We start from the raw sequence: 21,297 nt of genomic DNA, 5'->3' as shown, positions 1-21,297 counted from the left end.
GTTTTGGACCATATTAATAATTTCACCACCATATGTAAACACCAATACATCACAACACGACGCCTGCTTGGACTAAACGGTTGTATTTGTGTACCTAATGACATGTCCTGTCAGTGTTTAACTGTGTACCCACTTGAACAAATCAAAGGGACTTGCCCCGGGGTGGAAGGAGCTTGTTTAGGAGGTTGCTTTTCAATGCTTGCAAATCACATGCAAATAGAAGCACATCCTGCTGATCCAGAACCTGCTGCTTCTTCCAGCTCGTGGAGTCCATCCAGGAGAAGAAGAAAAAGATTTGGTCTAATTGTATTGTCAGATTGCAGCTCGGAAGATGGAATGGTGCGACGCCTGAAGGACCAAACTAAGAGGAGAGGTGTATTAATAGCCGAATTGTGTGTGTGTGTGTGTGTGTGTGTGTGTGTGGAAATGTGAATCTAGAGCAACAGACCCTGCAGGCATAATCACACGAGCAATAGCGTAATTTGGGCTCACAAAAACAGATGAGCACTTTGATTTATTAACAAACATGTAACATCACAGTTAGGTTATCTAGCATTACACACATGCACACACACACACACACACAGACTACTCTATGGGCTTAATAATAGAGTAAGTGTGTGATTGATCAGGTTCTCCTGAGGAAGGAGTCCCGCCAGGCAGCGTCGGAACTAAAAAGGAAATGAAGGAGGGAGGAGAGAAAATTTGTTACCTCGTGATTTTTATTTGACCAAAAGGAGTGTGTGGGCGGGGTACCAAAAGATCCAAAAAATGAAACAAAATGTCGAACAATAAAGCAATTAAATCCGAAGTCTAACACATTCAGTTTTCCAATACAAAGCATGACACCTGCTTTTCATCATGTCGGGAACAACAGACTCGAATCATCTTTTCATTGTTGGTGTTCAGCTGCTTCTAAAAGTGTGTTCATTAATGTGACTGTGTTGACGTGAAGGTCTCAGGTGTGACCTTGAGCGTGGAGGTGTCTCGGGGGTGGATGATGTGACAGGCTGATAAGCTGAGGTGCAGCCTCAGTGGCACTGCTGGATGACAGTCTGGAACCAGTGAAGGTGGTGGGTCCCCTATGTGTTCCAAGCTTGATTAGATGCAGTTGGAATTATATTGGCCAACAAAAACAAACAGCAGGAGCTGCTCGGCCCCTCCTCTATCTTCACTTTCTTTTTTCTTTTCATCCCTTCCAATCCCTGGTCTTCTTGTTTCCTCCCAGCGGAGAATGCTTCCTATCTTTTTTTCCCTATTTCTTTGCTCTCTGCAAGGCTGTGATGTAAGCAGCCAATTAATACACCTCTCCAGTCAGAGGAGGTCAGAGGTCATCAACCTAAGGACGTTAGCTGTACATAATGTGGTTTAGTTAAAATGGAACATCCTTAACAAAGTTACTTTAAATAACATTACGTTTACATTACGCGACCGAGTGGTTAACACGCAGGCCTCACAGCGAGGAGACCCGAGTTCAATTCCACCCTCGCTCATCTCTGTGTGGAGTTTGCATGTTCTCCCTGGATGTGTTTTTTCCCCGGGTACTGCGGTTTTCTCCCACATTCCAAAAACATGCTAAGTCAATTGGCGACTCCAAATTGTCCGTAGGTATGAATGTGAGTGTGAATGGTTGTTTGGCTGGCTGGCGACCAGTCCAGGGTGTACCACACCTCTCTCTTGAAGACAGCTGGGATAGGCTCCAGCACCCCTGCGACCCTCGTGAGGCTAAGCAGTAGAAAATGAATGATTGAACATTACGTTTACTAGGGGTGTAGCGATTCATCCACTACATTGATATATTGCTCTCAAATTAGACCCAACGCCATGTGATACGTTGGGCATAGAGAACACATGTGTTGTTAGCTGCCTTTTTAGTATTGTACCGCGCCCATATGGCAACAAAAGGGTTTTGTGTCACTTGATTGCATTTATTTGGATTTTGCTTTGGGTTTTTAAGTAAATATCTATATCTTATGTGTGTATTACTTATTATAAAGCATTCAGTTAGTTTGTGTTATTTATTTATGTTCCACATTCACTGTGTCGACTCCAAATTGTCCACAGGTATGAATGTGAGTGTGCATGGTTGTTTGTCTATATGTGCCCTGTGATTGACTGGCGACCAGTCCAGGTGGTATCCCGCCTCTCGCATGAAGACAGCTGGGATAAGCTCCAGCATACCCACAACTCTCGGGATAGAACATGAATGGATGGACATTCACTGTTATATGCTTTAAAAATTTGACTTGACATTTTTTCCCTTTTCAATAAAGATATTACACATGAACACATTATAGAGTTGTAATTAGAATGCTGTGAAACCATCAAACTGTGATATATTTGCCCAAGGTTATCATACCATCAGAATCTCATAACGGGCCATGCCTACCCGTGACCATGTCCAAGTGTCTTTGGGCAAGAAACTGAACACCCAGTAGCTTCTAATGCTGGGTGCCTAATGCAGGAGGTGAATGAGGTTCAAAGTGGTTGAGGTATGCGTACTTTGAAGGTAGAAAAGCACTACACATCTGTTGTCTATATTGTAATGTCTACTATTGTCTACTCATCAGGGCTATATAGCTCTGACCACACCACCAGCCTCCTACCAGGGGCAGGGCAGCCGACCTTGCAGCAAGGTCACGTTATCACTCTGCTCATTCTGGTCCAGGAGTGCTGCACATCTGGTTTCAGCTCAACTGCCGTCTTCTGACTGGAAGTCTGAGTCTGGTCTGAGTCAGGTATTCGTGTTGTGTTGACTACACAGCGCTCCAGCTGTGTAGTCCATCTCCGTGATTATTACTTTGTGTGTTTCAAGCGGTACCTAAAAGCCCGTTTTAAATGTGCCAGCATTTTTTTTCAGTAGACTTCACCTCCTTCTATTGAGTCATCTTTCATATCTGTCTGGCCTGGCTCTATGTGTGCTCTGTTATTCATTCGTTCATTCACTCATTTTCTACCGCTTATCCTCACAAGGGTGTGCTGGAGCCTATCCCAGCTGTCTTCAGGTGAGAGGCGGGGTACATCCTTGACTGGTCGCCAGCCAATCACAGGTTCTCTTATTTATGTACTGTAGGGTAGACAGTTGTAGAAAGGGAGGTTGTAGGGATCAACCAATATGGTTTTTTTGGGGCCGATGCTGATACCGATTTTTTTTCCTATCACCCTTAGCCAATGGCCGATTTTGCTTGGGCCGATATTTGTGGCCGATACTGCTTTTGATCCCTCAATTTACATGAGAAAATGACCATGATAACAAATATTACAGGTCTCATGTTTAACCAAATATTTATTGAAATGTAAACACTAAACACAGTAGGATTCAGCTTTCTTAAACACACATTTAAACGGCATTATCAACTTTAAAAGGAATAAATATTCAACCATGTGCAAAACATTTCTGTTGTAGTTTAAATTTATCTAGCAACACAAAGCTGCCCCGGCGGATGCCTGACTGTAAATCATGTAGTGGAAAAATACATCGGCGAACCCACGCGCGTATCGGCCGATACCGGTACAAGGAAAAAAAGCTAATATCGGCCCAATATATCAGCCGGCCGATGTAGTATCAGTCGATCCTTAGGTGGTTGTCTCTGACTGATGCTTGTAGGTCAAAATGGAGTGACTAAACTATCTGTTTTTATTTTTGACGCTTTCAAGATTTGCACAATTAGAACAACACAGTTGTTTTTGTTTGGTTGTTTTCAAGGCAGCTGAAATAATTGACCTCTGCTGGTGAACATTAAATTTATGTTCTACTAAGCCAGGAGTGGGCCATTCGTTGTGCCGACAGGCTGAACTAAATCATGCTTAATATCAATTTTGTCAGCAATGAAAAATAAGCTTACCAATGTAAATGGTAACATGTTTAAAAAAACTAGTATTAAATCAGCTTCATGCACATTTTTCTATACATTTGGGATGAAGTTCAACCACTTCACTTTGTTTGTTGTGTGTGTGTTTGGGTCACAATGGTGATTGAAATAGTAGTCCTTCAACATGATGAGCTGTTCTCCGCAAACAAAACAAATGGCTTTGCTTCTGACTTCACTAAATATGCTTACTTTTTTTTACTTGACACTGAAAACTCTGATTTTTTGTAGGTAAAGTCAAAGTGAGTAAACGTAAAAGGAGGCAGTAGGCTACAGATGGAAGTGGCGTATGTACATAAGCCAGAAAATACACCTTCAACATACTTCCATGAATGAAGTAAACTGTTCTGAACAGTTTCCTGACATTACGCAACCTGACTCTTGACAGCCAAGGATGATCTCAGGTGTTTACACGGGCTCTACAACATTTGCATTCAGGTGTCAGATTACAGCCGAGTCACATTTTCTGTGTGCATGTAAACATGGTCACTCTCTCTCTCACCTCCCTCATCCCTTCCGTCCAATAGCGGCGTGCATCCTGCCAGATGGGCACAAGCGGGAAAAGGAAGGCAGCTCTGCTCTGTTTACCTTTCTCTCTCGCTCTCTCTCTCTCTCCCTCTCTCTCCCCCTCTCTTTCTCCCTCTCACCACTTCCCGCCTCTCCTCTGGCTGCAGTTGCTCAGCTACACCGACTTGCTCATGCTGCTCTTTTTGCCAGCGCTTGTCTCGTGCTGTTGCCAGCTTCCTAAACGACAAATTAGATGCAGTCAAGGAATTGCCTTTGGCATCTGTGAACTTTGGAAGGATTATATGCTGTTTGTGATGATCTACATCAGATAGACTGAATGTGATGAAGATGTGACGTGGAGACCCGTCACGCATGCAGGAAAACTGTCCGGCCGAACAAGGTTGACCTCAAAGACAGCTGTGAAAAGGTTGAGAACCTGTGATGTCATTCCTCACCTGGGGCGCTTGTCTGAGTAGTTGTGGATTAGTCTTGAAAAGACGAGGACTCATTCCAGGTGTGCAAACCACGTCAGCATGGAGCTGCTCGCTTGACGTTGATGAATGCCAGTAGACCAGCGAAATAGATCCACAACACAGACTTATCATTGAAGCACCATGTGGAATCAGTCGGGATACTGCAATCACATTCCTCAGCCGGGATATCCCTTCTACCATGCACCTTGCAGGTATGTGACCTAGATACCTACCTTCCACTTGGCGTTTCCTGCGCTCTGTTGTTGATACATTGCTAACTTTGTGTTGTGAATGTCTACACTGGTGTAAAAGTCTGTGATCTCGTAGGATACTGTGCCACATTCATTTGTGGAATACCTCAGGGCTTAAGACTTGGCACTTACTCAAAAAGGACTGAAAGCGAATGAGTGTAATATCTAATAATATATCTCATTAATGATAATGAATTTTATTTTTACAATATGCTGAGGACCCTGAGGGCTGATAATTGCCCCTTTATGGCACTTTGGACACCCCGGATTTATGTGAATCTTATGGGATGTCACTAACAACAGAATCGGATGTCTTTTGGTAATGTCAGAAAATAAATGCAAACATAAGGCATGTGTTTATCAGCGGTTATGACGCAAGTGGGCTGCAACCCGTCACTGCATCACTTGTGGCTTTTTTGAGGCATTGAAATTGAGTGTCGAAATATAACGTCTCATGCTTAGGAATGTGCAGTTATGCTACACTATTTGACTTTTTTACCTCATTTAGATATTTTTATCTTTACCAAGGAAGTGGAAGTCTGCACTCTACCCTAGTTCTTTAGTATGTGCAGCTCTAATGACTATTGTTTAAATTCCAAGTGAGACTTATTTTCTGAGTCACTAGATCAGGGGTCTCAAACTCAATTTACCTGGGGGCCACTGGAGCTAGGGTCTGGGCAAGGCTGGGCAGCATCAGCCCCCCCTCCAAAATTATTAAAAACAGAAAAATATACAAACTTTTTCAGTGCTTTGATTCCGATTTTCTACAATAAAAGCGCTGATAAAACATTCCACTGTTCTCAAATATCTTAATTTTAATTTTTCTGCACAAAATAAGATGAAAAATAAATAAACAAATCAAGAATAAAGAAAATCAATCAATCAGTAATTAATAAATATAATAATAATAATAATAATAAAACGGCAAATAATAAAAACTTAAGAAACCACATTTAGTTGGTGGGTAGACAAATTATTATTTTAAATTAAAATTTAAATTATTTTTTTCAGGTTAAAATTAACAAAGCATTATTAGAGCCCTGTAGACATGACAAAACACGACTATAGTCACATTTGTACTTTTTTTATTTACAACATATTGCGCAACTGCAGGGTCTTGAGACACATGCTAACTCGCAAACTAGAGAGCTAGCGACCTAAACGGTAGCCTTCAAGTTATTTCCTTTAGACTTAAATAGCCAAAAACTTCCCACTTCCACACGGATAGAGAGGATAACTATTAACTGTTATTTAACCTTTAACATAAACATTAATCAAACGTAATAATTTTTTCTGGGTACATGATACCATACAGCATCCATATCAAACTTACATTAAACTTTCATATCAAGGCGGGGGCCTCAAACTAGTGTCCTGTGGGCCACAGTTGGCCTGCGGGCCGCGTGTTTGAGACCCCTGCACTAGATAGAAGATACTGTTGCAAACTGGTGGAATATGGTATCTATTTTACAGGACTAGTAAATAATAAGAGCTTCATCACATTGCTCTCAGTGGCAATGGAGCCTGGATGCATGACAATTCATTGTGAAGATGTAATTGCAAAGCCTGTAGTCAGACTGGTTCTTCAGTTGTGTGCTTGGCTTCTAGAAAACCAGTAAACTGGTTTTTCCTGCGCACTGACAGAAGTTTGCCAAAAACGTTTATGATTCAGCCACTTCATCTTATCAATGGCTTTGTTTTCATGGCTCCCTTGTGCTATTGTTGGCTTCAGACTCAAGCCGGGTCTTCCCCAGCCGCCACATTAATGACATAAATGACATTTAGCACACATGGTCCAGTCCCAAATGAACACAATCTATCTATGTTCTATCTCTGTTCCTCATCATGCTGATTCACCACTGATATGCATATGATATGCATAGGATATGCATCAAATTAACATTTCATTGCCATAAGCAACAACTTGTTTTCTAATTATCATTTTTGAATGAAATAATGGCCATATTGACAAGCCCAGAGTCAGTTGTGATAGGCTCCAGCAAACCTGAGGATAAGCGGCATTGAACGAATGGATAATGGCTTGTATTTCCAAAATCGATATGATTTTACATACATTTTTTGCGAGATTTATATCCCCACTTATTATGGATACAAACTTTTTTCAACTACGATTAATTATGAGCAAACTATGAACAATGTGATTAATTGTGATTCTACATGAAAGGTAACCTATGTTACCTCTTTGTGATCTGGTGCTATTTGGAGAAAACACATTTAAAACCTGTTTGAAATGTATGTTATTTGTTTAAATAAACTTGTTAGGGGTGGGGAGTGCTGTCGGAGAGGCATATAATTAATATAATGGTAGGTTGTAGTCGGGACACTTGTGTTTTAAGGGTAGTTTAACAGTACTGTCAGTAGTACCACTGGTATCAATTGTTGGAAAGTGGACGTCCACGTTACGATATGTAAGTGTTCATCATTGGAATTTGCATATATTCAGCCTTTTTTTGTCCTTGCGCTCATTGTGGAGGCGGTGTTGGTAGGGGGTGGTCTTTGCTCAGGGGCAGAGGGAATTGAACGAAAAATGACTCATAGCGCAGACCAACGGGCAGGTCAACGACCCGTCATATCAACCAGCTCATGGAAGAGTGGCTTGCAGCATTCTGGAATCCAGGAAGTTAGAGTGGTTAAAAAAAAAATCACTCCCCCTGCAGTTTCTCATGGGGGGCTGAGTCACCCTCTGAAAAGTCCACCTGTAGTGTAATCTGCGTCTGACATTTGGCTGCATTAAGGAATGTCTGACATGCGCAAGCTGCGTGGATGATTTACTCACAGACCAGCTCTCCTTTATTTAGATGCATTTGCTGCCACTTTCTGTGCTTATTTTTTGCCAAATAACTGTCCTTGCTGATGCCTCAATGTCGCCGTGCTTCATTTTACATTTTCCTCACCTTGATTTTTAATCCTCTTTTTAGATAGCTCTCCCAGGGATTTCCCATTCACCTTTTGCGTACACTGAAAGGCGCGTGCTGGCTCCATTATTGAATTTGTCACACTGATGGCAGGAGAGAAAGCACTGCTATTAAACATATTTACATCATGCAAGCATATGGTTCAGTAGTGCATTCAATTGGATTCTGTATTAATGTATTTTTCAAGAAAAGTATTTAGTAAAACGATTATTGAAATCTGTTGACATTGTTTTTGACTATCCTGCCCCAACCCTTTAGCTTTTGTTTTTAATAATTATAGCTGCAACCTTTAACATAACTTTTTATATCTGACTGCTGTGCCCCGCCCCGCTTTTACTCATGTTTTAACTGTGTATTAACCAATGAATGTTGTATTTTGGTGTATCTTCTATTCTGTCTACTTGCTTTATTCAACTTCATTCTACTGTAAAGTGTATTTGAGTATTTTGAAAAGCGCTATACAAATAAAATGTATTATTATTTTTATTATTATTATAACATTTATGCATAAATGACCCAGATGAAAGCCACTACAAGTCGACATACTCGTGTGTTCTTATCGTTCAGTGTCAGTTAATCATTACCTCACCTGCCAGAGGTGACCATGAGGCCTCGGTCTGACTCCACCTACATTCCTCGCTATAATCCGTTGGAATACGTTGGAATGAAAGTAGTCCTCGGCTATAGTCTGACGTTTGGTCCACTAATCCAGCATAAGCCAGCAGGGTCAGCCAAGCGCAAGAGGCTGCAGGTGAGCTTAATGAGGACCGCTGTGTTTTGTGTGTGTGTGTGTGTGCATGTGCGTAAATGAGAGCGCTGAATTCAGCTAACGTGTGGAGTGACTGCTCCTCCATATGTCATTTTGTCGGCCAACTAACATAGAAGTTGGTGGGTGTACGTGTGTCTGTGTTTGTAGATCTTTAATGAAACCACAAACCTTAAGAAGAGAGTGCCATGGTCCAAAGGTTATGACAGATTCAGCAACACGCCTTCAATAGCCAATTGCATATGAAAATGCACAAATTGCACGAATTGTTACTTACTGCTTGCTGTTCTGACTCTTCCACTCGACCAAGTAACGTTGAAAAGGCGTTGTGCTTCAGGAGGAAGGGAATCAGGAAGTCCAACTACTCGAGCCTAATGGTGGTGTCTTTAGGAATTGTAAACAAAATGTAGCTTTACCTTACGTGTTTTTGTACAGTGTGTTTAAGCGTGTGGTCTGGTAATTAAGATCAATAGAGTACACTCTGGCTTAGGTTCACATACTATACACGCACACCCACGCACCCCCCAACCCTCTCTCTCTCTCTCACACACACACACACAAGGATGAAAAGGATGGATGTTTTTGTTCATTCTGAGACCACCAATAGATATGTAGAGTGGATTGCAGACCTCTTCCAAGGCTAAATGTTAACAAACGTGGAAAAAAGTGTGTAGCATCACATTTGTTTGATTGCCCGTAAATCCTTGTCCTGCTTCTTGGGGCATGATGAACAGACGGGTGAACGCTCGTATTGTGATACCATCAAATGTAATCCTCCTAATAGTACAAAACATGTTGTACTATTTACTGTTTTATTATGTCAACATGATGTCAGGCGTCATGTTTTTAGAGCTTTGGCATATTTGGCTGTTTCCAGAATAAGATGTCTGTCAGACAATGATAGATGATGCCACCATCGTCCTCAGACTCTCAAATATTTACTGTGTGTGTGTGTGTGTGTGTGTGTGTTTGTGTGTGCGCCATGTCCAGCTGAAAAATGTGTGCGACAGAAGAAACTCTTTGAGCCTAGAATCACTTACCATGGCGCCGGCGCTGTCGTTGCAGCAGTAGGTCATGAAATAAATGTCTTTTAAAAGGATTCTTTACTGGTGAAAGAATATATATATATATATATATATATATATATATAAAGGAAATAATAGTGGAGGGTTTGGTGCTTCATCACAGCTTGAAAGAAAAGCAGAGGTGACTGGCAGAAGAAAAAGACAAAGCTGTTTAAATTGGACTCTGTAATTGTGCTACTTTGGAAGCTTGGTGAGTGATTGACAGTTTGTAATGTATCCTGTACAACTTTACCTTCCTCTCCGACTTACTGCACTGCATGCTATTCACAAGTGCATTTTAGGACACTGCGTGTTCACTTGTGTTGCCGATTTCTGGCCTAAAAAATAATAACTGAACGGTCAACTTGCTGGTATGGCCTCCTCCCTGCCAACAGGTGGTAGTAGCCCCCTCATTTATCATTTCAGCAGTTCTGTCATCTTGGAATAGGAAACCACATTTTTGAAATCCATGAGATGCTGACAAAATAAATGCTATACTTAGCTAAAATGCTATTCTTCCTCTGGAGACAGCCAAACATCTGACCAAGCAGCTTCTCCCGCTCTACACCTGTCATTCTCCTTGGATGGTTTATTGTCTTCTTGATGCTGCTGTGGTCAGCTACTTCATGACACTTTGACAAGTTGTCTTCATGGAAGAACCCCAGTCTGACACTGAAGTCCCTTCCACTGGGCATTCAAGAACATCAGACAGATCCAGCCATCCCGAGATGGGCTGTATTACACCCCCCCCCCCCCCCCCCCGTTCTGCCTGTTGACCTTCATCAAATGACTACACATCGTTTAAGTTTCTCTTTTTAACAGATTCTCTTTGATGTCTGGTTCAAAATGATCATCTTGTCCATTCCACAGTTACATGTGCAGGGTTTGGATGTCAGCCTGCTCTTTATTCTCCTTCTGTTTCTCCAGCCAAACACTTCCTCATGTCTTTCAGGTGTCACGTTACTCCCCAGCTGGTACAGTTCGTGTGAGCAGCACTGTTCTAATCCTGCTCCTGGTCCCCGGTGGCTTCCAGCCACGGTATTGTCTGTAGATGAACGCGTCATTTATAGTATAGCTTGGTGTTCTCCTCGACAGATGTACAGGCTCAACAACGTCAGACATGGACATTTTTAGTAAGGCTATCTTAAAGATGATTATTATTTTTACTCACTGTATGTACAAGTACTGTACATATTTATTCATTCATTCATTCATTTTCTACCGCTTTTCCTCACGAGGGTCGCGGGGGTGCTGGAGCCTATCCCAGCTGTCTTCGGGCGAGAGGCGGGGTACACCCTGGACTGGTCGCCAGCCAATCACAGGGCACATATAGACAAACAACCATTCACACTCACATTCATACCTATGGACAATTTGGAGTCACCAATTAACCTAGCATGTTTTTGGAATGGTGGAGGAAACCGGAGTACCCGGAGAAAACCCATGGATGCAAAGGGAGAACATGCAAACTCCACACAGAGATGGCCGAGGGTGGAATTGAACCCCGGTCTTGTAGCTGTGAGGTCTGCGTGCTAACCACTCGTCCGCCGTGCAGCCCTATACATATTTATATGTATGGTATTTTAGACGCTGCTGACTTTTGTAGATGTACGCCCATAGAAAGATATGAAAAGTCCAGAGTGGCAGAGTGAAACAGGCCCAGAAAAAAAGCTTGTATATTAATTTCTGTTTGAGGTGAAAATGTGTGTGACCCCAATCTAAAACGTGACTTCGTACTTGGTGGAGAAACCCCAAGTACAGAGGTCAGATGTTTGTTGTAGTTGGTCACCAGGGTTGCAGATATCCAGGAGGGATTTTAGTCAGAGAAGCAGAATATTTGGACCTGCATGTTTGACAGTAGGATGGTGTTGTTGGGCTCATTCACCATTTCTCTGCCTCCAAACCCATTCAGTCTACTTGATGCCAAAGTGCACAATTTTGATGTCATGTGAATATATAACTATATCTCAAGCCTTGTCTGGGTCATTTACGTAGGTGTTGAGTGTCATCCATGCTCGTGTTTCCTTAAACAGCAAGAACTACAGGATCTTAATGCGTGACTGCAAAGTCTATTAGTAATGCTTTTCTTGCAGACTGTGTCCCCAGCTCCCTTGACATCATTAACTAGCTCCTCCAATTCTGGTATGGTGCCTTACCTTTCTTACAATCATGTGCATGGAGCGCCAGAGCAAGGGCGATTGTTATCATGTAATTCATCCATTTACCAAGGATTGCACCAATTCTGGCCTTTTTCCTACAAAGCTTCTTGTTGATGGTCTTGTAGTTCATTGAAGTCTTGTGCAGGTCTGCAATTTTGTCCCTGAGGTACGGTAGTGGAGAGGTTTAGATGGAAGGGAGAGACTGTTTGCGTGATAGGCATCTTTTGTCCACATAATGAGTTGAGATTAAGAGTGCTTTTGTAAAGAGACCAGACCAAATTGTATGCTTCATGGGCACATATCTAATATGTGGGAGTCTGCGTGATGGTCAAATACTTACTTCTCTCTAATACAAATTAATTTGCAGCCTTTATTTAATGTCATTTTTCTCTGTTTCTCTGTTACAATAAACTTTGAATTGGTTACTGTATAGTATCCTTGGCACTGTTTATCAGCAAATGAGAGCTCTGGAAAAATGGCAAATATGCAAACTCCCACACAGAGCTGGAATCAAACTAGTGCACAGCAATTTGGTAAGTAGATGAGATGAAAAATTAGACTGATTAATGTGAACAAAAATGTGCATGGTTTGCTGCCTTTCTTTTAAAAAGAAAGTGTAAATGTAATTGCATTACTTTGAAAGGAAATTAAATTAGAACTCATTTCAGTGGAGCGTTATGTGTGTTTGCTCGTCACGTGTGAATTTGTGGACGCTCGGCAAGGCGTTGTGTCTGCTGGGGAGTGACGGCAGTTAAATGGGCCAAACACATTTGTTCTGCTTGTCTTCCCACATCCCACAAACTTCAGTCATAGAAGAACAGAACTGGTGAGGGGTGATTCCTCTCTCTGCCTCCTAATGAAGCATCAAGGCTTTGTGTACATGGCAGCGTTCTCTCCCAGGTCCTCATCCACTCCATTGACGCTGCTGTGCATGGTGTAAATTCAAAATTGGAACACATGACTGGAGACTCAAAACAATACTGGAGATTATTTTTAAGTTTCTCTGCTATGTGCTGCATGTTTGGAGTTTGTTTTGCAATATGCATGTTGGTGGCTCATAAATAGTGCTGTATGTATTAGTGTCTCTGGTGGGAAATAAATGTGTTCATTTTCGTGAAGGCAAGTTTCGGGGAAGTGATGAATGTTGTCGAATGGACCTGCAAAGTTTGCTCCTCCTGCTGAGATAATTTCATCGTCTGTTATCTTTTTTTACTACTATGTTACTAATGAGTAGGCTTTGTAGAAAGTCCACTTTACCATCCTCCAAAGTAGATGTTCAATTCTAAAGTCCATTTAGTACTTATTGTCTGCAGTCACTTTAGCTATATGCATTTCATATAGTCTATTGTGTAGATCATAATGGACCACTGCCGGCCAATAGAATTCATTTATCACCAACTGCCACACTTGGTGATGAGTGCACTGTGCGCCGAGTTCACCCACAGGGTGAGAAAGTGTCAGTAGGCCGGTCATGGCCTCTGGGTGGGCTTGATCACTGTGTACAATGAGGGACTCAAAATGTAAATAGAGGAAAATAGTGACGCATTAGCTGCTTCGGTATCACTGTACACATGGAGGCAACTTTCTCTTACACAGATTTAATCAGCAGGAGTCAGTAATATGCTAAAAATGTAACGGGGCAGGGGTTGGGCGGGGTGTAACGGTACATGCATTTGCAGTTTTGGGGACCGATTTTCAAACTCAATTTACCTGGGGGCCACTGGAGCTAGGGTCTGGGCAAGGCTGGGCCGCATCAGGTTCCCCCCCCCCAAAAAACGCATTTATTAAAAACAGAAAAATATACAAACTTTTTCAGTGCTTTGGTTCCGATTTTCTAAAATAAAAGCTCTGATAAAACATTCCACTGTTCTCAAATATCTTAATTTTTTTTTCCTGAACAAAATAAGATGAAAAATAAACAAATAAAGAATAAAGAAAATCAATCAATCAGTAATAAATAAATATAATAATAATAATAAAACGGCAAATAATAAAAACTTAAGAAACCACATATAGTTGGTGGGTAGACAAATTATATTTTTCAGACTAAAATTAACAAAGGATTATTAGAGCCCTGTAGACATGACAAAACACGACTATAGTCACATTTATACTCTTTTTATTTACAACATATTGTGCAACTGCAGGGTCTTGAGACACATGCTAACTCGCAAACTAGAGCGCTAGCGACCTAAACGGCAGATAACGGAAGTTATTTCCTTTAAACTTAAATAGCCAAAAACTTACCACTTCCACACGGATAGGGAGGATAACTATTAAGTTATTTAACCTTTACATTAATCAAACGTAATAATTTTTTCTGGGTACATGATACCATACAGCATCCATATCAAACTTGTGCGGGCCGCACTAACATTAAACTTTCATATCAAGGCGGGGGCCTCAAACTAGTGTCCTGCGGGCCACATTTGGCCTGTGGGCCACATGTTTGAGACCCCTGCTGTACAGGAAGTGTTGATCGCATCACACGTCTGCTCTGTAAACTCATACAATGCAGCCCAACCTTTTGCATGTGATAGTGCCAAGGAGAAGCCATTGCTTGAAAACCCTTGTCTCTTGTTTACGAGTGAAATACATAAACGGACAAAGACAAACCTGCCAAATTTTTTGAATGTCAATGCTTGGTCGAAACTGCTATAAGCATGCTGTCAGTCACCATGCCGACTGCCTCTTTTCATCTAAACGCTCTGCACACACAAGCACACACAGTCAGAGGAGGTGTTTCTGTAATACCCTAATCTCCTCCTCCTGCAAAAATTCCAGTGCTGTTTGGCAATATTTGTGGCACTGGACTTAGAGTGGGGGCTTATTTAAAGCTAAAGAGGGCCTCATCTAGATGTTGCCATGGCAACAAGATGTCCTGAAACAATCTCCATGGGGGATTGGGATGAGGGGGGGGGGGTCTTTCCTCTGTCTTCTGGCATCACAAGTGTAGCAATGCAAAGTGCACACCACTCAGTCTTGCTTGATTGGTAGAACATTAGTTCCTCCTTCCCAAATACAGACAAAATCAAGAAAGCTCATCAACGCTGAGGAATCCCAATTAAGTTTCATAGCCACTTTGTAACCTGTGTGTGTGTGTGTGTGTGTGTGTGTGTGTGTGTGTGGACTTGGACAGCATCAGCCAAGCCGGAGGACAATGATGAATATGACTTCAATATGGAGCTTCTATTCATAGATTGTATTCTTGTGTGAGGAAGGACTGAAGAAAAGAATGTAAGATGGAAGGAGCTGCAAAATGATAAAACAATGCTGTTGATTTTCGGTGTCTTTATATACAGATGTCTGAACACATAATGTATCATATTATGTTATGCTTCATTTGAATGTTCTAGCAGCAGTCCCTGCAAGAGGATTATGTTGAATTCCTCACTAATACACGTTTTACAATAATTAGTTGGAAATAAGCACATAATCCCCTGCTTCTTCTTCACACCACTTTAATGTATAACAAAGACCCGAACAGATGCTTATGTTCCTTTCACTAGCATATTCATAGAGCTGGGCAAAAAAAAAAAAAAAAAATTGCAATCTTGAGTCACACACAAGATTGTTTTTGCAAAATGATGATGATTAAAAGTACTTAACAGGCTGCATCATTAAAAAAAAAAAACAGATATACTCTAAGACTCAATCCCGGTGCACTGTTGTTAGCATGATGGCCAACATCGCTCCTCGCTCGCTCCATCCTCGAGCAAGCATCACCGGCCAGGGTGAGTTGGCTCTCCTGCCCTGATTCTACCTGACGCTGTATCATCAGCTTGCCATAAAAAGGATCGCATTAATTAACTGGCTTTTCTTTTGACTTGTCATATATATTGTGGAGTGAGCGAGTGTTTCTATGAAGCAGAACAAGATTATGAGGAGTTTCATAATAATGATGACAATGTAACAATTAAATAAACACATGTCGTGTGTGTGTGTGTGTGTGTCTGTCTGAGCAGGAAAATCGTGATTCACATTTTTTTCCGGATTTGTGCTGCCCTAGCACATGTAGGGCCCTATAAAATCTGGTTTATTTTTTGTTATAACTTTTTGGAATTCCATTTTTAACGTATTTACTGGAATTGTGTGTGCTTTTTTAGTTAGTTATCGTCCATTAATTCATTGCAGAAATGATTACTTGATTTATTGATATAATATATAATTGGCCAACTTTGCCTAGAAATTGAGAAATGGATGTAGCCTGGCTTTTCAGGTTCTGCACACATTGCTACAAAATCTTCAACAAACTGCACGGCCATGCTTGTGATTAAAGAAGATGTAGATGTCATTCCAATTAATGTAAAATATTTCTATGATGACCTTATTTTGTTTACACAACTTGACAAGATGTGGCAAACCGTCATTTTACTTTGAAAAAAGCCGGAAGTGTGTTTTGTGTGTGTTGAGAATGTGTCTTGACGGCAATGATGAGCTGGATGCAAGGTTGAACATGTCTCCTGTCTTTTTAACGCAGAACCTGCACGCCGTTAGTGGGCATTGATGGAAAACTCAGTATAACACAGCCCCCCCCCCCCCCCCCCCCCCCATTTTTTTGGACTATTAGTCCAAAAGTATTGAAAAAAAGTATTCTGGCCATTAGGTGTCAATAGTGGCACAGAACATTGGTAAGATATAACAGTTCATTACATTGCCGTCACAATGCATGTCATCAGCTGTGGCATGTCCAGCATGATGGAGTGGGAAAAAAACGTTCTTACATTTCGGGCTTCTTTTTTGTCCTCCTTTCCCACTCTGTTGGAAATACTTTAAATTTTGACTAAATCAGTTGGAGCAGAATTAGTTAGCTCGCAGGCATGCTGTGAGTAAAGCTGTGGCCTGGTAAAGGTGTCTGTAGGGCTGTTATTTCATGTTTACAGGGCTCTATTAATAAAAAAAAGTATTTAGAAAGCATGGCTGCACGAGTTTAATTCCACCCTCGGCCATCTCTGTGTGGAGTTTGCATGTTTTCCCCGTGCATGCGTGGGTTTTCTCCGGGGACTCCGGTTTCCTCCCACATTCCAAAAACATGCTAGGTTAATTGGTGACTCCAAATTGTCCATAGGTATGAACGTGAGTGTGAATGGTTGTTTGTCTATATGTGCCCTGTGATTGGCTGGCCACCAGTCCAGGGTGTACCCCGCCTCTTGCCCAAAGACAGCTGGGATAGGCTCCAGCACCCCCGCGACTCGCGTGAGGATAAGCGGTAGATAATGAATGAATATTTAGAAATTCAGAAACAGCTCTTGTGACGAAAATATTCAATTTATTATCCTTTTCCACTTTCCTGACGTATAAATGTAGTTAGAATGTCGTATTCTCGTGTTAAACAATGCTAAAGTTTCAGATAATGAGGTTTATGTATTTGGAAGTGAGCCCTGAAAGAAGTTTGGGATGGCTCAAAACGCTCTGTTTCAAAAAGCGTGGTAAAACCTTGGGATCCTTAAAATCCTTTGGGATGACACAGAGGGACAGACTTCCTTTATAAAGTTCATAAATTGGTGGAATAAATTAAAACAGGCCGTTTTGGCAGGAAGCACAAATCACAGGAAATACGGCTGGAATAGGTGTAGATTCTGCAAAATCAAAAATATTTTCCTTGCTGGTTATTGTGTGTAGCTGCTCTATAGGAGACCACAACTCAATACAAATGGTCGAAAAATGAGCCTTTAATTATGACTACTGTGTGGAACGTCACGCCGTGGTCGGGTCTGGAACCAATTACCCCACAATGAGTGAGGGACGACTGTACTTCAGTGTGAACACACTTGCGCACTCAAAAAAGACAAAGCGTGCCAACTTGGCCATAATGATGATTTTCTGTTGTCTCACTTGTTATTGCCCATCCAGCAGCATATTGTTTTGTCGTATTGTTTGTAAAATTGAGTATTTTCATGCACTAATGCTGAAATGATTTGTTTCTAATTGCTGTAGAATTGCTTCCCTTGCATCATTGTCTCAGTGACACTTGTAGTCTTGTGCATGCACTTTTTTGATAATGCAGCGCTATGTCATTATCTTGGCAATAAGATGTTTCATAGACAGGGTGCTGCCGAGCTGGTTTAGAGGCTATAAGCTGGTTTTCTTATGGAAATACTGTACATTTCTTGTGTGATGAGCTAGTAGTGCTTCAGATAATTATAACGTTGAAGCAAAGTAACAATCACAGAACAAGTGTTGCCTATTAATGTAAGTAAACTAAACGTGTGGATGCATATTAGTCACCAGTCATTGTATTTGCGTGTTTGTGATGTTGCTGCTATGCCTGCAGGCTGTCTCTTTCTTGATGTCTAGCTTTTGTTGTCTGTCATCACTCAGAGTGGCGACGGTCTGAGGTGTTTATGTTCTGAGACAAGCGTTGTAACGCCAGCCTCTGTGTTTTGCTTCACTTGTTACAAAGTTGAGTCACACCACATTGTTTGACAGTCTGCTCGGAGAGATATAGTAGATAGAAACCATGGAGATAAATAGAAATAAATGGATGTACTAGATCAGGGGTCTCAAACTCAATTTACCCGGGGGTCACTGGAGCTGGGGTCTGGGTGAGGCTGGGCCGTATCAGGTTTTCAAAAAACAAAAAAAAAACTGTCTTCAATGCTTTTGCTTCTACTATACCCTACACTTTTTCAGTGTTCTGGTTTTCCACAAGAAAAGCTTTGATAAAACATCCCACTGTACTCAAATATCTTATTTTTTATTTTTCTACACAAAATAAGATGAAAAAATAAACAAACAAATAAAGAATAAAGAAAATCAATCACAGTCATAAATAAATAAAATAACAAAACAGCAAATAAGAAAAATTTAAGAAACCACATATAAGTTGGTGGGTAGAGAAATTATTTTTTTCAGATTCAATTGAACAGTATTAGCAGTTATTTAACCTGAACATTATATCATATTTAACCTTTAACATGAACATTAATAAAACTTCATAATTTGAGCCAATTACCAAGTTAGCATTGTAATCAGTTACATCTGGGAGCATGTTTGATGAGCTGTTTTATCTTTTGACTTGTATTTACAGTTTTATTCCAAATAATTTCCTGCATTTATTTGTACCCAACATCATAAGCCTGTAGCTTCACTGCTAATACAACGTTGTAGTTGTTGTTGGACTAGACAGCGCATTGACAGCATTGCCTTATTTATTGATTTGGACACAACAAACACTGCTATACTCACCAGAGACAGGTGGAAATGCCCTTAGCAGCTGAAAAGTTTCAACTGTTTTCAAAAAACCCTCATTTTAAAGGTGTGGTGGCTTTTATTATGCTTTGGCATTGCGCCATGATTAATTACATGTAGCGGAAACCCTGGAGATGATGCTTGGGATGCTCACTAAAGTAAACACTCATGGAACTCATGAGACCGTAGCACTTAAGCATTTTTTTCTGAATAAAGTGCTTATTCAAAGGTTTGAGGTCACCGACTCCACACTTGGAACAGTGTCTTCTTGAGCGTTAAGAAAATAAAACAGAATTTGAAATTCAGGCATAGGATTCAAGGATTTCTGATTACTAATTAACAACACAAATTACATAACCTAAACAAACTTATTTTCTCAGTTTGTGTTTTATGATTTTCTTTGATGTAATAGTGATGGCGGTTGTTAATAAATAATACAACTAGTCTTCAGTTTATGAATGTGCTTTTTAAATTAATTAAAAATGTCATTTTGGTCTAGGAAAAACAAACCTTGCTTGAGAACTAGTTACATCATTAGACACGACATTTTTGCTGGTGCATGGCAAGAATGCACCAAGGAAGAATAACATCCCATATTAAGTTAACTTTACAATTCATTGTGTCTCCCAAGCGGCAGTGCACCTAAGAAAAGGAAAGTCCCCATTATTGTAATAATAATAATAATAATACATTTTATTTAAAAGTGCCTTTCAGGACACCCAAGGTCGCTGTACAGGAGATAAAAACACCAATATAAAATACAAGATAAAAGACAACATACAATAAATAAGAGCATACAATAAATCGGGAGAGGGGGGACCATATGAAGCAGTTTAAAGGGAATAGGCAAGTTTGAACCGATGAGTTTTGAGTTTAGATTTGAAGATGGGAAGGGTGGCAGAGTTACGGAGGTCTGGTGGCAAAAAGTTCCAGAGTTGGGGAGCAGAGCGGCTGAAAGCTCTGCTCCCCATAGTGCTAAGACGTGCAGAGGGAACAGTGGAAGTGGAAATAATAATAATATTAATAATCATAATAATTATTGATACATTTACCAATATTGGTCTCTCTTTTGCTTTCAACCATCATTAAGGATAAAGATGATTGAATGTTAATGAATGCTAGCAGGGTCATGGATTCTATGTGCTGTTAATAGAAGATCTGGGAGGGGAAAAGGAGGTAATAATAATAATAATAATATAAATTTATAAATATAAAAATATATAAATATAATATGTAAACAATAAATAGTAATCCAAAAATGTGCTTGCAGTTTAAAAATAATGGCCCATAGTTATGAAATTGATATCCCTTTTACATAAAATCTGATGTAATCATTGTTGTTGTTGCCTACTTATCATAGGTAAAAACATTTTTATCTGCAGAGTAAATGTGATTAATTCTGGGTTAACTATGCACGAAATGTGATTAATCACTATCAAATATTTTAATTGGTTGACAGCCATTATGATAATACATAAAATAATATTCATACGATGCATATAGGACGTCTTGTGCATAATGGAGGCTTCAGGTTGTTGTAGTGAGGCTACTTGAGGCTCACTTCCTGTATGAACAGGAAGAGTATGGAGATGGCGCAGGACAACATGCTGAATTGTCACCCGAACACTAAACAGCCTCACACAGTACTGTATAACAATGTTTGGATCCAACAATGTACGTAACCGAAAAGCATCAACACCAAAGACACTACATTTCACACCAGCTCTTCTCCATGAACCCGATAGCCTGATGACAGAGGTGTCGTACGGCTCATTACAGTGATTTTAACCGCCTCCTCGCTGGTAAATATGTCTGCTTCCAGCACTCAGGCTGACAAAACTTCCACCCACCTTCATTCCGTCAAACAACGACGCTGTTGTGAGCCGTTTGTGGCCCGAGTGGGAGTGAGGGAAGCACTACCGTGGTGAACGTGGGAGACGCTTTGACTGTGGGGAAATCAAATGAAAAGGCCTATTTGTGAATGTACATGCATGAGGGAGAGTGTGTGTGTGTGTGTGTGTGTGTGTGTGTGTGTGTGTACGTTCATGGGTAGGCAATGGCGCAAGGCTGCATGTGAAAGC

General features: G+C 40.8%; 1 protein-coding gene across 5 annotated transcripts in view; it reads left to right on the top strand.

Moving 5' to 3' along the window:
* LOC131131664 (pleckstrin homology domain-containing family A member 7) overlaps positions 1-21,297 on the top strand; it is a 104,510-nt gene that overhangs the window by 21,782 nt on the left and 61,431 nt on the right. Inside the window, exons 1-2 of one of the 5 annotated variants that reach the window (XM_078790955.1) lie at positions 8,596-8,787; positions 10,819-10,999. The exons of 2 other annotated variants lie outside the window; for them this stretch is intronic. In XM_078790955.1, the coding sequence (XP_078647081.1) occupies positions 10,962-10,999 (38 nt within the window). In that variant the 5' untranslated portion in view covers positions 8,596-8,787; positions 10,819-10,961. Of the gene's footprint in view, positions 1-4,085; positions 5,062-8,595; positions 8,788-10,818; positions 11,000-21,297 lie in introns of those variants that run through there. 2 more of the 5 variants (XM_078790954.1, XM_078790957.1) reach the window with 2 other exon arrangements.

The sequence above is a fragment of the Doryrhamphus excisus genome, linkage group LG1 (genome assembly GCF_037039965.1).
Source record: "Doryrhamphus excisus strain RoL-2023G ecotype Guam linkage group LG1, RoL_Dexc_Guam_v1.1, whole genome shotgun sequence".
NCBI classification, from domain to species: Eukaryota; Metazoa; Chordata; class Actinopteri; order Syngnathiformes; family Syngnathidae; genus Doryrhamphus; species Doryrhamphus excisus.
Note: the sequence above shows the minus strand (reverse complement) of the source record. Positions and strands in the feature narration are given on the sequence as shown.